The 14,756-nt window shown below is 39.8% G+C and overlaps 2 protein-coding genes across 4 annotated transcripts in view; one reads left to right on the top strand and one right to left on the bottom strand.

The window, feature by feature from the left end:
- Positions 1-12,698, bottom strand: part of LCP1 (lymphocyte cytosolic protein 1) — an 84,280-nt gene extending 71,582 nt beyond the window's left edge. The window contains exon 1 of one of the 3 annotated variants that reach the window (XM_055359613.2): positions 12,569-12,698. The gene's annotated coding sequence lies outside the window, so the exon portion shown is untranslated. Of the gene's footprint in view, positions 1-12,465 lie in introns of all 3 variants that reach the window. The other 2 variants (XM_063697345.1, XM_063697344.1) reach the window with 2 other exon arrangements.
- A 39-nt stretch (positions 12,699-12,737) lies between these two features.
- Positions 12,738-14,756, top strand: part of LRRC63 (leucine rich repeat containing 63) — a 65,637-nt gene continuing 63,618 nt past the window's right edge. Inside the window, exons 1-3 of the mRNA XM_055359614.2 lie at positions 12,738-13,071; positions 13,688-13,716; positions 13,814-13,931. Coding sequence (XP_055215589.2) covers positions 13,023-13,071; positions 13,688-13,716; positions 13,814-13,931 — 196 coding nt within the window. The 5' untranslated portion in view covers positions 12,738-13,022. The remainder of the gene's footprint in view (positions 13,072-13,687; positions 13,717-13,813; positions 13,932-14,756) is intronic.

Below are 14,756 nucleotides of genomic sequence, written 5' to 3'. Positions count from 1 at the left end.
TTGCCATTAACTGACATGGAGAAGATGGGATGAAAATCAGGCCTGGGGATGGAGAATTGCAGAAGCTCAATTTTAGACCTGTTTATCCTATTAGGGATCCAATCAGGATATCTGAGTAGACAGTTGGATATAGGTGTCTGCAGGTCTCACTGTAGATACTAAGTTGAAGTCATCAGCATATCAATGGTATTTAAAGCTGTGAGGGCTGAGTGCAGTGGCTCACGCCTATAATCTCAGCACTTTGGGAGGCTAAGGTGGGTGGACCACCTGAAGTCAGGAGCTTGAGACCAGCCAGGCCAACATGGTGAAACTCTATCTCTACTAAAAATACAAAAATTAGCCAGGCTTGGTAGCCCATGCCTGTAATCCCAGCTACTTAGGAGGCTGAGGAAGGAGAATTGCTTGAACCTGGGAGGCGGAGGTTGCAGTGAGTCGAGGTCACACCACTGCACTCCAGCCTGGATGACAAAGCAAGACTCCGTCTCAAAAAATAAAAATAAATAATAAAGCTGTGAGACTGGTTGAGATCACCTATGGAGTAAATATGAAGGAGAAGGGAGGGTGGTAGCAGGGTAAGGGATAATAAAACTACATATTGGGTACAGTGTAAACTACTAGGGTGACAGGTGCACTGACGTTTCAGGCTTTACCACTACACAATTCACTCATGTAACCAAAACCCATTTGTACTTCTAAAGCTATGGAAATTTAAAAAAAAGAAGAGATAAACTCCAAATTCTGGGGCATTCCAACATAAGAGGTTAGGAAATTAAAGAGGAACCACGAAAGGATACTAAGAAGTTTCCAGAGAGGCAGGAGATAAATCAGGTGATTGTGATGACTTAGAGGCCTAATGAAGACTGATCTGTAGGGGAGGAGAGGGAGCCGCTCTGAAGAGCTGCTGATAGGCCATGTAAGAGGATGGAGAACCAACTGACCACAGAAGGCGCAAACATGGAGGCCACTAGGAATCGTGTAAAGATAGTTTGATGGAAGAGTGAAGCTAAAGTCCCATTCAACGGTTTCCCAAAAGAATGAGAGGGGAGAAATTGGAGACAGTAATTGTAAACAATTTCAGAAGATTTATTGTAAAAGGAAGAAGAGAAATGTTGAAGCTGGCTGAAAGGGGAAGTGGGCTCAAGAGTTGTTTTTCTTTTTTAAGAAGAAAGAAATAGCAGCATATTTCTATGATTCCGGGAATTACCCAGCAGCAGAGAGAAAGGGTTGGGGTGGGGATGGAGAAAGAGAGACGGAGAGAGAGAGAGAGAGAGAGAGACTTGCGGGAGCAATTTTCTTGAATAGATGAGAGGATAAGATCTACTAAACAAGTGGAGGACTTGACCCTGGCTAGCTGCAGAGACAGCTTATCCACAAGGGCAGGAGAGAAAGCACAGTAAAGGGTCGCAGGTGCTGGGAGGTGCACCTGGGGAAGTTCTTCTAATTGCCCCTATTTTCACAATGAATAAGGCTGGGGAAGGAGCTACACAAGGGCTGTAGTGAAAGGAGAGTGTCTGAAATGTTGTTTAGGAGTTTGGAAGAATGAATGCTTTGGGGAAGATGGTATAATGGCTGAGTAATATTCAAGGCTAGTGATGATCAGTTTAAAAATATTTTTCCTTTAATTAACTTTTAATTTTTAAATAATCTCAGAATTATAAAAAAGGTGGAAAAATAGTTAAAAGAATTCCCATATACCCTTCACCCAACTTTCCCAAATATTAGCATCTTAACATTAATACAGTACCATAGTATAATTATCAATATTGGGAAATTATCATTTATCCACCATTATTAACTAAACTACAGACCTTTTTCAACTTTGATAGATTATCCTATTAGTATCCTTTTTCTGGACTAGGATCCAATCCAGATCTCACATTCCATTTAGTTGTGATGTCACCTTAGCCTCCATTAATCTGGGACAGTTCTTCAGTCTGTCTTTCATCATCGTGACACTTTCGAAAAAGTCCATCATAGACTGTCCCTCAGGGTGGGCTTGTCTGTTTCCTCACAATTTAATTCAGGTATGTATTTTTGGCAAGAGTAACACATTAGTGATGTTGTTCTCTCTCAGAGAACACATCATATTGTGGGGTACATGATGTCTGCAGGGGCCCCCCCGCTGTAAAGTTACTATTTTTCCCTTTGTAATTAAAAAGTAGTTGACTGGCCGGGCACGGTGGCTCACGCCTGTAATCCCAGCACTTTGGGAGGCCAAGGCGAGTGGATCGCCTGAGGTCAGGAGTTCGAGACCAGCCTAATATGGTGAAACCCTGTCTCTACTAAAAATACAAAAATTAGCTGGGCGTCGTGGCGGGCACCTGTAATCCCAGCTACTCAGGAGGCTGAGGCAGGAGAATCGCTTGAACCCGAGAGGCGGAGCTTGCAGTGAGCCGAGATCGTGCCACTGTACTCCAGGCTGGGTGACAGAGCAAGACTCCATCTCAAAAAAGAAAAAAAAAAAAAAAAGTAGGTGATTACGAATTTAAAATAAGGGCATTCCAAGTGGGCTTTCTCCCACCCTGTTCAGTTCCACTGGTGTAGGTATTGAGTAGGTGGAGAGTTGATTTAATATTGTGGTTTATCAAGTGAGCACCTTAAAGCGTAACCCAAAACAGTTGCAGATGTCATCCAAGAGGAGGGTTAACTGCCTCAATAGATTTTTGATATAGACCAAAACAATCAATTATATTAATAGAAAGAATGTCTGATAGATTTTATATGATCTCAAAGGCGGAAAACAGACCTGATTTTAAAGTTTCACAGGACTAACTTTTATACCCATCTTTAGTGGAAATGCTTCTGGGGACCTCTAAGAAATACTCCTTCATCTGTTTTAATCACTAAGGATTTATACACAAATGTACTGGAAAATAGCCTTCTGAAATTTAACATGTCCATAAGTAAGGAGGTTCCAGATTTGGAGGTTCTAGATTTTCATTAATGCATCCAATAAATCCTTATTGAACCAATATCTGGACCAAAACCTGAACACCTGGTGTGTGCTACAAGTGATAGAGAAAATTAAAAATATGTCAAGTGTCTAATTAAAACATCCCAGGAACTCTGAAAAGTCAGAAAGCGGAAATACAATTAATTATTCTGAACTTCTGACATAGGAGATGAGCCTAACTAAGCATTTTTCTTACAATAAGATCTAAAACTACTCTGTGGCTTTAGCTGTGTACTCTCAAAGAAATGCAGAGAATAGAGGCCTGAGGTGAGACAGGAAATACACTAGACCACAAGTCAAGAAATCTTGAATCTAAATTTGATTGGGTGGCAACTTGTGTGTCCAAGTCAAGCTGGGATAGCAAAGTGGGTAAGAGCTCATTCTGTGGAGTTACAAAGGCCTGGGTCCCAAATCTAGTCCCTGGGTTTGTGGTCTTTTTAATCTATCTAAGCCTCAGTATCCTTATTAGCAGACAGGAAAAGTAAATAGCACTTACATCATAGCCTAGTTGCGAGGCATAAATGAAGAAATGCATGGAGAGTACTTAGTATAATGACTAACACACAGCATACATTCTAAAAGTGCTAGTACTAATATTTAATCATTTTTATTACTATAATTAATGATTACTCACCCTTCTGTGCTTAATTTTCCATATCTGTAGAGTGAGGAGAATCAACTAGACTAGAACTTCTCTAGCATGAATACATACATGAAAAAACTGTCCCAGACTTCCAAAGTTGTCTTTACCTATTTCTGTTACATAAGCAAACAGCAAACTTGGGGTAAGCTGCTAGTGCAGTTAGATCATAACTATAAATCCCAAATAAGCTTAAAATTAAGTTCAAAACACACAGGAAAATCACACTAAGATTTCTAATGAGGTTAGTAGTGACTTTCTGGAATCAAATTCATGCTTTGCCCTGTGAACCTGGTGCTGACCCCCGAGGCCAAGGGTGGTCTGCGTTCACTGCCCTGTTACCTACGGTGCATTTTGCAGCAGTTCAATTCCTCTGCTTTGCTTTCTTTGAACTACTGCTATCTCCGGTGATGTCATTTGGCCTTCACTTTGCACAACTCATTATTCTGTCAGAGCTGGACCTTTCCTCATTCGCCCTTGAAAATTAAGAGAATAACTTGGCCTCAATTCCAGATTCATCTCTTAATGCAGATCCTGTAGCTTTCCTGCTCTAAATCTTCCAGTAGCTCTCCACTGCCTGTCAATATCCTAATATTTAAGATCCTCTCAGACTTACATTCCTAGCCTGACCTACCCAACTTCTTCTCTAGTCAAACTAGAATATCTACTAAGCGCCCCTTTAGAATTTGTTAAGATTTCCTTTGTGGCCCATCTTGGTAAATATTTCAAGTGTACTGAAGAGGAATGTGTGTTCTTTATTTATTGGATACAGGGATCTATATATCGATCAGATCAAGTGTATTACTTGGTTTATTGAAATCTCCCATATCCTTAGGAATCTTTTGCTTGCTTGAGCTTTTATTTTCTAAGAGACATGTGCTTTTTTTAAAAAAAGGTCCTCATTTTAGAGGTAGATTTATCAATAGCTCCTTGTTATTTTGTCCATTGTTGTTTCTGGTATTTAGAAGTTACGCAGTTAAGTGCAGACAGTCATATGCTGGCACATCACCTTGATGAATCATTTCTTTGTATCCTTAAAAAATAAGCCTATTAGAGTCTACTTTGTCCAGTATTAATATATTGTTTGCCTAGCCTATGGTCAGCTTCCTTGATATGCTGTGGGCTAGAGAATGGATTCTCTAGTCCCTGTTTCAGAGAAAGGGTCTCAATTTTGAGGCTCTCAGATTTATGCAGGCTGTTTTATTTCAGTTCTCTGCTTGCTGCAGACTAGGGAGTTCATCTCCACTTCCCACGTAGGTAGGACAATCCCAGTTCCCCACCCCTAAAAATCAGACCCCCCGTGGACCACCAGGACTTCATCTCCAGCTCACTTCGCTGACATTAAGTTCTTTTTCTTCTCCCAACATCAGGGATTTCCTTTTCTGTTCATCTCAGCTACATATTTTATCTGGCATTCCTATGTATTTTGGGTGGACAAGAGGCCATCCACATCAGCACTACTGGTCACATAGACTGAAAATGCTAGCATTGATTTCTAACTAACTAAACAAATTATACATGCTTGAATGTAAAATGACTTTGTTTACATTATATATATATGTATGTATATGTGTGTATGTATATAAAGAGCACAAGAACCATTTTAGAGTGATTTAGCAACAAATCAGTTTTATGTAACAAATCAGTAATACGTAACAGTAATGAGTATGGTACTTCCTTTATACAATCAACTTTTGAATTATCATTGAGAAAAAATAGTAGTTGACATTTATTGAACATTTTCAGTGATCCAGGAACTGTGTTGAAGCATTTTCAGGATGTTCTTATTTAATTTTCACAACTCTGTTTGGGGTAGGTGCCATTATTGCCTCAATTTTACAGATGTGGAAATTAAGACTTAAAGGGTTGCCCTTGACCAACGTCATATAACTGGTAAATGGTGCTGTCATATTCAAACCAGGTCTATCTGACTTTAGGGCTCACATATGTAACCACTTCATATTTCATCTTACATAGCTTCAGTAGGCAAACGGGGCATATTGAGTATCCATAGTATCTCTTTAAAATCATTAGGGATCTCTTAAAAATCATACAGGGGCCAGGCATGGTGGCTCATGCCTGTAATTCCAGCACTTTGGGAGGCTGGGGTAGGCAGCTCACTCTAGCCCAGGAGTTTGAGACCAGCCTGGGCAACATGTCAAAACCCCGTGTCCACAAAAACTTTTTTAAAAATTAGCCTGGTGTAGTGGCATGCGCTGTAGTCCCAGCTACTCAGAAGACTGAGGTGGGAAGATTGCTTAAGCCCAGGAGGTCAAGGCTGCAGTGAGCTATGATCATCCTACCACATTCTAGCCTGGGCAACAGAGCAACACCTGTCTCAAAAAAAAAAAAAAAAAAAATTAAAATTTAAAAAAAAATCATTGGAGGAAGAAAAAATACTACCACGTAAAAATGGACAAGGGACTGGATAAGCCATTTACAACAGAATACACTCAGTAATAAACATACAAAAAAAGTTTAAACTCAATAATCAAATACTAATTACAATAAGATGCTATTTTCTTTCTGTACTGCAAAGGAAACAATAGAATGAAGAGACAACCCATGGACTGGAAGAAAATATCTGCAAATCATATACTGGATAAGGGGCTAACATCCAACTTAAAGTACTCAAGAACAAGAAAACAAATAATCTTACTAAAAAATGGGCAAAGGACTTGAATAAACATTTCTCGAAAGACAACATACAAGGCATGGTGGCTCATGCCTGTAATCCCAGTGCTTTGGGAGGCTGAGGTGAGAGGATCTCCTCAGCAGGAGTTTGAGACCAGCCTGGGCAACACTGTGAGACTCTGCTCTACAAAAAAAATTTAAAAATGAGCTGGGCACAGTGATGGGTGCTTGTAATTCCAGCTACTCAGGAGGCGGAGGTGGGAGGATCGCCTGAGCCTGGGAGTTCGAGGCTGCAGCGAGCTATGACTATGCCACTGCACTCCAGCCTGGGGAAAGAGTGAGACCCTATATCCAAAATACCCAGAACAGTATAAAATCACTATAAAGAGCATTTTATTAGTTTCAGAAGACAAGATCTTAATCTTATCTCTGACTATGGCTGTGTGGCCTCCCCAGAGGGTACTCACTTCCTGTGCTTCACCCTGTTCCATCAAAAGTCTGTCCCTTCTAGTTGGGAGAGGTGCTATGAAGTACTAGAAAGAAGGGTGCCTGTTAATCTTTGGGCAGATGTTTCTGAAGGGCAGAGGTCATCTGAGGGAGGTCTAGAGATCAAGCAGGAGATAAGGGCCGGTCTTCCATTTCGGCTGGAGCCATTCCCTTCTGGGGTTCCTTAACCCTTTAGCCAGAACATGTCAGCAACTCATTCAGGAAGTTCTGGCCTTTAAAATCCACATCTCCATGACTGTAAGAAGCTCTCAAAGCCCTCAATGCTCTATTACTTTTACAGCTCACAGAAAACATTTATCTTTGACTCTTTGCCCCATGAAAGTAAGTATGAAACATAAATATATTTATTAAGAAACACACTAGGCCAACTAACTCTAGCCCTCTGGTATGGGTCTAGAAATCATAGCCATTCCAATTCATCACAGCTTGTCTTACAGTGCACAGTACAAGATTAGCAAAACCAGCCCTTCTGGTTTTTAACTAACTGATTTCTATGAAGCAAATGGTGCCAAACCGGATTTGTTATACTCATGGCTCCACTTTCAACCCCTGTGGTCTCTCACTTTAACTCCTTTCAGAAAGCTGGTATCATCATTGACCCCATTAGTGCTGTCTTCTTTTTACCGTCACTGGGGACATCAAGTGTCTCACAACTATGTATTGCCAATGTCCTCAGTCAGTGAGTGTACAGGGTGAGGCACTTTGCTTTTTCTTTTCTTAAGTAGGAACACTTGGGTAAAGTGATACACCAAGTTACAAATCCTCTGGAAGCAATCCCTTCTAATGTTGTGAGTCTGGGAGAGAAGTAGGGAGTTGGGAAGAAAGGAACGTTCTGGCTTCCTTTGCTCCCACTGAGAGCAGTGGTGACCCAGAGCCTCCACTGGGCCTAATTCAGATGGTTTGGGAAGTGATGGTGTGTGTGCAGCTCCTGGGCACAAGGAAGGTACCCCAGCAATGGCCATGCAAGTTTTCCATGAGAAAACTTTCCAGGGCAAGGTACCATCCAATGAGAAGCAGAAACACAGACTGTCTCAAGGCTGAAAACACCTAAAACCATCTGGTTTGGTGGTTTGCATGCAACCTCTTGTAGCCATAGGACCTTTTCTTCAAACAGCAGAGCCTAATATGTCAAACTCATACAAGCATAGTTGCTTTCTTGGAATTGCAGTGGGGAGAAGAATAAAGCCCCACAAACTGTCTTCCCCATGGCTTCTGAATAGAGCTAGACACTATATTCTTTTCCTTGGTTGGATATTACCTCACCTGGAAAACCTGGCAAAGGAAATGAAGAAATTTTCTGCTACCTGGGGCAGGGTGGAGAGAGAAATATCCTGAAACTTTAATTCTACCCTGATAAAATTTGGCATCGTATTATAAATTTGGCAACATATTATAAAGTGGAGATTGCAATTGTCAGAAATGTAGCAGAACTGTCAACAGCATACTAAACTATGTGACACTGAAATGTGAGTTACACTTCTAGTTGTCTAGTTCTGGTATAAGAAATACAAATTCTTTACCAACACTCAACCCACAGAATACAATGGACTCTTACATGTCCCGCCCTTACTCCCATACACAACTTTTAGCCTCATATACTTACGAATAAAACATATACTCAATAAGGCAGTAGGCATAAGCAGAATGCTAGGTTTGAAAAGCAAATCATATCTACTGTTTAAGGTCATATGTTGACATTAGAATGAAGAATAAGTCATTACAAAGCATTTTTTCTCACCTGCGGTTCTAATTGCTACAGGTGTTTGCTGAGGGTTGAATAGAGAGCATGCAGTTCAGACACTTTATTGATATAGTACATGTTCCTCCTAAGTTTAGGACTAAATCCCAGCCAGTACAGGGACTCAGTAGACTCATCTACCAAAGTCCGGTGTGCACATTAGAAAAAAACCTAAGAAAGATCATGTGCATTTAACACCTTTCCCTCTAGCCATTCAAAGTAGCTTCACATTGCAGCCCTTTTTCACCTTTGTTAGGCACACCAAGTGGCCTGGAAGATGCTGAGAACAAAGAGGCTTTTTCTTCCTTGGGTTACCGGTTGAAATTCATCATCGATTCAGCCCGGCTCAATCAATGGTGACAGCAGCTCACAGACCCAACTCACGTGGGGGAGAGTCAAGGCCTCCTTACAACACTGTACGAGGACTCCTTCAGGCACGAGCTCTCCCACAGCTCCTGTGCCGCCCAGAGGAGTATAAAGACCTGTGACAGAATGTGGGACACTGCCTAGAGCATAGCATTTGTGCCACAGTCTGAGAACTGCAAACTAGAGTTGCCAACATTTGGAGACATTAGGAAAGTTAAATGTGAAATTTTGTGGGTAAATTTTGTGGATAAATGCCCAGGATGTATAGCCCTCCAACATTTCAATTAACGTAAACTATCATCACATAAAGCAGGGGTGTGGAGACCGGAAAACTGGGCTGTTTTATTTTAATTTTCTAACAACATCTACTGAGCACTGACTCTGTGGCTGGCACAGAACTAAGGCTCTGACACAGATTATCTCTTTAACTCCTCACAAGACCCTTTGGTAAGTACCATTTTAACCCAGTTTTACAAATGAGGAAACCCCTGGGGCTTAGGTTAAGTAGCTGGTCCAAGGGCACAGAGCTGACAAGTGGCAGCCAAATGTGAACCCAGCTGGGCAGAGCTGTGCTATGCTTCCTGTGCTTGAAATTTAATGCAGATGCCAGCATCCTCAATTAATATAACAATTGTGAAGCTAAAATAAAATCAACATTTAAAACAGTGCCTTCCACATACTAATGTACATTGCTCACGCTAAGCGCTTAGTATTAAGGAAACAAATATTATTTCACTTTTTTTGGTGAAGGACACAATCATACAATATATACAAATATCTAATATTAGCTGGTTGCAGACAGTCTAAAATGATCACTGCAGCTAAAAAAAAACCTCAAAAGGTTTCTGAGAATCAAAGGAGTGTGAATAAACAACACTATTCTACCAAAGCAATAAAATAAAAAATTGTTTAAAAAAAACCCTCAAGTAGTTATAATGCAGATAAGTGTAGTCTTTGGAAATGATTTAAAATTTCATTTCAATGTCTAAATTATAAAGCCTCAAATTAATCATTATAAGTTGTTTTAATAAAGTTTAAAATTTAGCACCTAGTGAAGTAACTTATGCATAGTAGGTTTCCAATAAATGATTCTGGAATGAATGACTAAATTCATGAAGGCACTTTTGAAAACAGACAGACATTGTCCTTTCCTTGTGTTTGGATTTTTTTTTTAATTCCATGATAAAGGTTGCATGACATTTCCTTATTAGTAATTTTTTTAAGGGAATCCCAGGATCTCCAGTTCAAACAAAGGAAATAACTATCACCTTGAAAGACAAAAAGAAATAATTGGCTGAAAATAATTAAAAACAAATGAAGTGTTTGTCTTTACAGTGAGATATGGGGATAAAAAGAGTAGCAGCTTCTTCAAAATATCTTTATTAACATTTGAGAAAATATAAAACTATTCTCTAGGCAACAGCATGAAAACACATGAAATAAGTGGGTACCTTTAAGCCACTGCGACTGGTGAAGAAGACATTTCCCCGTACATATAATTAATATAAACAGGTAAATTCAGACCAATAAAACACTTCTTTCTCAAAAGCATTTTAGTGCCCTGTGTTACTCTGGAGACTCAGTAGTTGAACAAATATGTGCTCAGAAATAACTATTCATTCTTTAACAGTACTTAAAAAAACTAATATGAACATAAAAACACAAATTACTCCATTATTTCCATAAGGTAAAATATTAGGTTAAAACTACAATGGCCAAACTGTTTAGTAAACCTCTGTCCTATTTTAAAGGTAAATAAATAAATAAGAGACAGGTCTATGGAAAATAATGAAGTTGTCTAGCAACACTTTTCACATCATTTCCACCATTTCAACAGAACCAACAGCAAATCTAAGGTTCCCCAAGCGTTTCCCACTTATTAGGGAAATCGATAGCATTACCTGCGGGGTGCCTGCGGTTGCTTCTGCATAAGGCTTTTATCTCATTTTAGCAACATTTAAAAAATGCAGGATGTCTATAACCTTGGCACTCCTCATTACACTGGCATCTTTAGTACAATTTGCTAATAGAGTGAAAGCACTGTGGTTCAGTTTGGGAAGCTTCTTCATAAGGTTCTGCCAAACTGCAAAGGGGACGGAACAAATAAATAGGCTGACTGCACATACATCAGAAAAAGTAGACCCTTAAAATCAAAAAGGGAGCTATTCATTATTTCAAAAACACATTATTTTACAAAAGAAGAAAGAAAATTGAGGGGATAATATTTTCAAAAATATAAGAACTATAAAATAATCTAAATTGAATTTCGTTTGTCCTGTCTAAACGCATCCTATACTGATATATCATTTCCATAGACAAAGCGAGTCAGATGTGTTAGAATAACATATATACATATAAAACATACCAAGCCATGGATTTAATTTTCATAATAACTATCTCATTTGCCTAAATGTTTGGTACTAAGTGGTAGAAATAGAAGACAAAATGTTCACACCTGAGGAGATTACATATTAAACCGCCCTAGGTTTTAGTCTCATACTTGCTAGAAGAAATCTGCAAGGAATGAAACCTGGATGCCTGCGGATTCCACGTGTGACAAAGCATTTTTGAAAAAGCATTCAGAAGGCTTGCTTTCGACTACACAAAACTAAGCATAAATTTTAAAGGCCAAACGTCAGTCAGTAAAACTGAATTCCTGTAGTTCTCATGGTTCCAACGATCTTGAAGAGCATAGGTACCTGACTCAATTTACACTGCCATTTTTTATGCTTAAAAATATAAACCTTTTTTCACATTTACAAAATATGCACGATTACTTGAGACAAATCTTAGCCATCAGAGCTGCCTTTCATTTTCAGCTTTGTATTTCTGCGAAACTAATGAATCTATGGTGTAGATACAGCAAAAGTGGAAATAAATTCATAGTCTGGGGCAGCAGTATAATTGGGACACAGTAAACTTACGAGGAAAAGAAACAGTACACTACTGTAAAGGAAAACAAGTTGCATAATATTTTCCAGAGTCTGATTACTTTTTTGTTAAAACTTTTCTACTTTTTTCATTTATTGTTTTAAAATATGTTTGCTACTAAGGAGAAAAAGGAAGACATGGTTATGGTGTGAATCTTGAAAGATCCCAAAGCTAGAAAGATTTATACAGAAGTCTCTCATTTTCCAACTTCTGTTATAAAGTTCCTGCACTAGTACTTAGAAAAAAACAAACCTGAAAGGAAGCTCTACCTAGTTTACTTTCTGAGGTCGGATTTCCGTATCTATCAGATGAGTTCTTTCTAGTGCTCTTTCCCCCTCAAATCTCCAGAGAAACACGCACATTTTTGCAAACACACACGATGTGTCTATGACTGCACACACAGGTTCATCAACACCATGACAGAGGCGACACGTCACAATATGATAACCAGAACAGAGGACGATGACAGTGAGAAATGGGTTTCTTTTACGGCCCGCTTGGATCCCTAATGCCCTTATTTCTACACAACCCAGCTTCAGCCAGGAACTTTAAAGGATCAGAAAGACAAAACAGGTTGCATGAAAGGAAGAGATAGAAAACCGAATGCCCGCTTTTCGAGAGCACTGCAAAATTAGCCCCGGGACCCGGCTGCACAAAAGTGCAGCGTTAAAGAATGCCAGCCCATATTCTACACACCCAAGTAAAGCATCCTGTAATCGAGAGAAAATAATAAATAATAGTGGTCATTGCCATTAAGCATAAAAATAGTAATAACAATTGTCACCACGGCGTTCCGTACAGCAGCTGCGCGTGGAGCCGGCTTCTCCTCCGGCCCCCACGGCCCGCAGCTTCCCCTGCAGCCCCACAGTGCGGCGGAGGAAGGCGAGGGCTCCGCGCGCGCTGCACCGTGGGCTGGGCCGGCCCCTCCCAGCGCCTGCCTCGCCTGTCCCGCCCCCGCGCCTGCGCGTCAAGCGGCTAGGCTGGCTTAGCGGACCCCGGTTGCTAGGGTGTGTCTCCTTGGCCTCCTAGAGGGTGGGGATCCGTGGTACTCCTTCGGGAACAGCCTCCTGCAGGAAGACCGTCGCTGGACCTTTACCTCGCTGCCTAGATTCCGAGGAAAAGGAGATAGGAGACGAAAAGCCAGTTGGTTTGGGAAGCGGCCGATTATCCTAAAGGGTAGTGTGGGAGTCCAGCACTTCCATGCCCCTCTTTGGGTACTACGGAAGGGAGATTTCCAGCATTGTGTGGAACATATGACCAGGGAGTACACCTTGAGCGCTTGTGTGCGGTTATCTTTTGGCGGTAAACGGCCCATTTGTGCAGTTTCAGGGTGTTCCCTTCTAGGCTATCAATGGAATAGTGCCGTGCCAGGCACTTTTGATGTTGCCCTGCAAACTAAAAGCACATTTTGGGGGTGCATCTTCTCGCATTATTTCTAAACAGTATGAGTTGGGATCCAGCAGCCCTGGGAAATCTCATTATAGTGAAACCCATCTTATTTTAGGATTGAATGGTTTTGGCCCAAGCATAGTGGTTGAAAAACAAGCCATTATAGAAAGAAAACAATTTGTTTGTGAATGGTTAGATATGGTGGGTCTTCAGAGGCTTATGTAATGAAGGCATCTTCTACACATTTCTGACCAAATTCTCTTTCTACATTTATAGCGATAACATTTTGGAGAGAGAGAAAAAAAATGTCATTTCGACTATTCGGAAAAATCAGTATTTACTAGTTGAAATAGCATTGGCAAATTGAACTTTGTACTAACATGGAAAATTGTAGAATGATCCTGGGTAGTAATAATACACATATTTTTAAAATTCTATGTTTACCTATAACCCTACATTAGAACTGGATTCTTTCTATTAATAGAAGTTTTAAAGAATTATTTTCTTACCCTCTTTTTTTTTCATAAAGGAATTCTGCCTGGATTCAGTAGAGTATTGGTACAGAATGATTTTCATTAAGATGTAATCTAAATTCTTATTATTTTTCAACAATTCAAACATATTCAAAACCTTTTCAATTCTCATTTAAACCAAGGATTATGAAAAACAGCACTTATTATTCATTAAAATGCAAAAGCCCCCACTGCTTCTTCGAAGACCCTTACCTCCAAAATTCACTAAGCTGTCTTTACATGAGAAAAAAACCCATACAGGTATGTGTATTAATCAGATATGTGTATTAACATTTATGTATCTTTCATAGAAATTCCTTGACTTGCACAGCTCAGAATCACAATAAATACACTCACTAATAACTTACAAATGTTCGTTGTCAGGTGATAACATCCAATTCAATTCTACAGATGCATTTATTGATACTTATTGGTGGACTTAGTAGATTCAAGTTAACCTCATCGATAAAATTTACTTGTAACCCCAGAATTGGTACTCATAGGGCTTTCTCAGTCATGCGTGGATATGTGCAGAGCACTGAAAAATTTAATCACCCAACACACATGCCCCCAGCTGAGGTGGAACAAGGCTACCTCTGCCTTCTTGTTTCAGCTCTCATATTGTAAACGGGTACTGTTTTCCCTGTCTGTTTAGCTCTATGTTTCTTGAATGTTTGTGCTTTTAGTTAGTGATTTCACTGTGGGCCCCAAGCATAGTGTTGAAGTACTGTCTAGTGTTCCTGAGCACAAGAAGGCTGTGATGGGCCTTACAGAGAACAAGATATGTGTTAGATAAGTTTCCTTCAGGTGTGAGTAGTGTTGTTGGCCCTAAGTTCGATGTTAACAAATCAACTGTATATATTTATTAAAGTGTCTTTAAATAGAAACAAATATAAAACAAAATTAGTGTTGATCAGTTGATGAAAATGTTGAACCCAGAGGTTTGCAGGAACCTAGCCCCATATTCCTCCCAGGAGAAATGGTTCAGTAATGAGTAATTCATTGTTTGTAGAACAGAACTACTGCAAATAACAAGGACCGAATATATTTAGTGAGCAAAAACAGACCTTACCTGTTCCCTTCATT

Source organism: Gorilla gorilla, chromosome 14, assembly GCF_029281585.2.
Source record: "Gorilla gorilla gorilla isolate KB3781 chromosome 14, NHGRI_mGorGor1-v2.1_pri, whole genome shotgun sequence".
Classification (NCBI taxonomy): Eukaryota; Metazoa; Chordata; class Mammalia; order Primates; family Hominidae; genus Gorilla; species Gorilla gorilla.
Note: the sequence above shows the minus strand (reverse complement) of the source record. Positions and strands in the feature narration are given on the sequence as shown.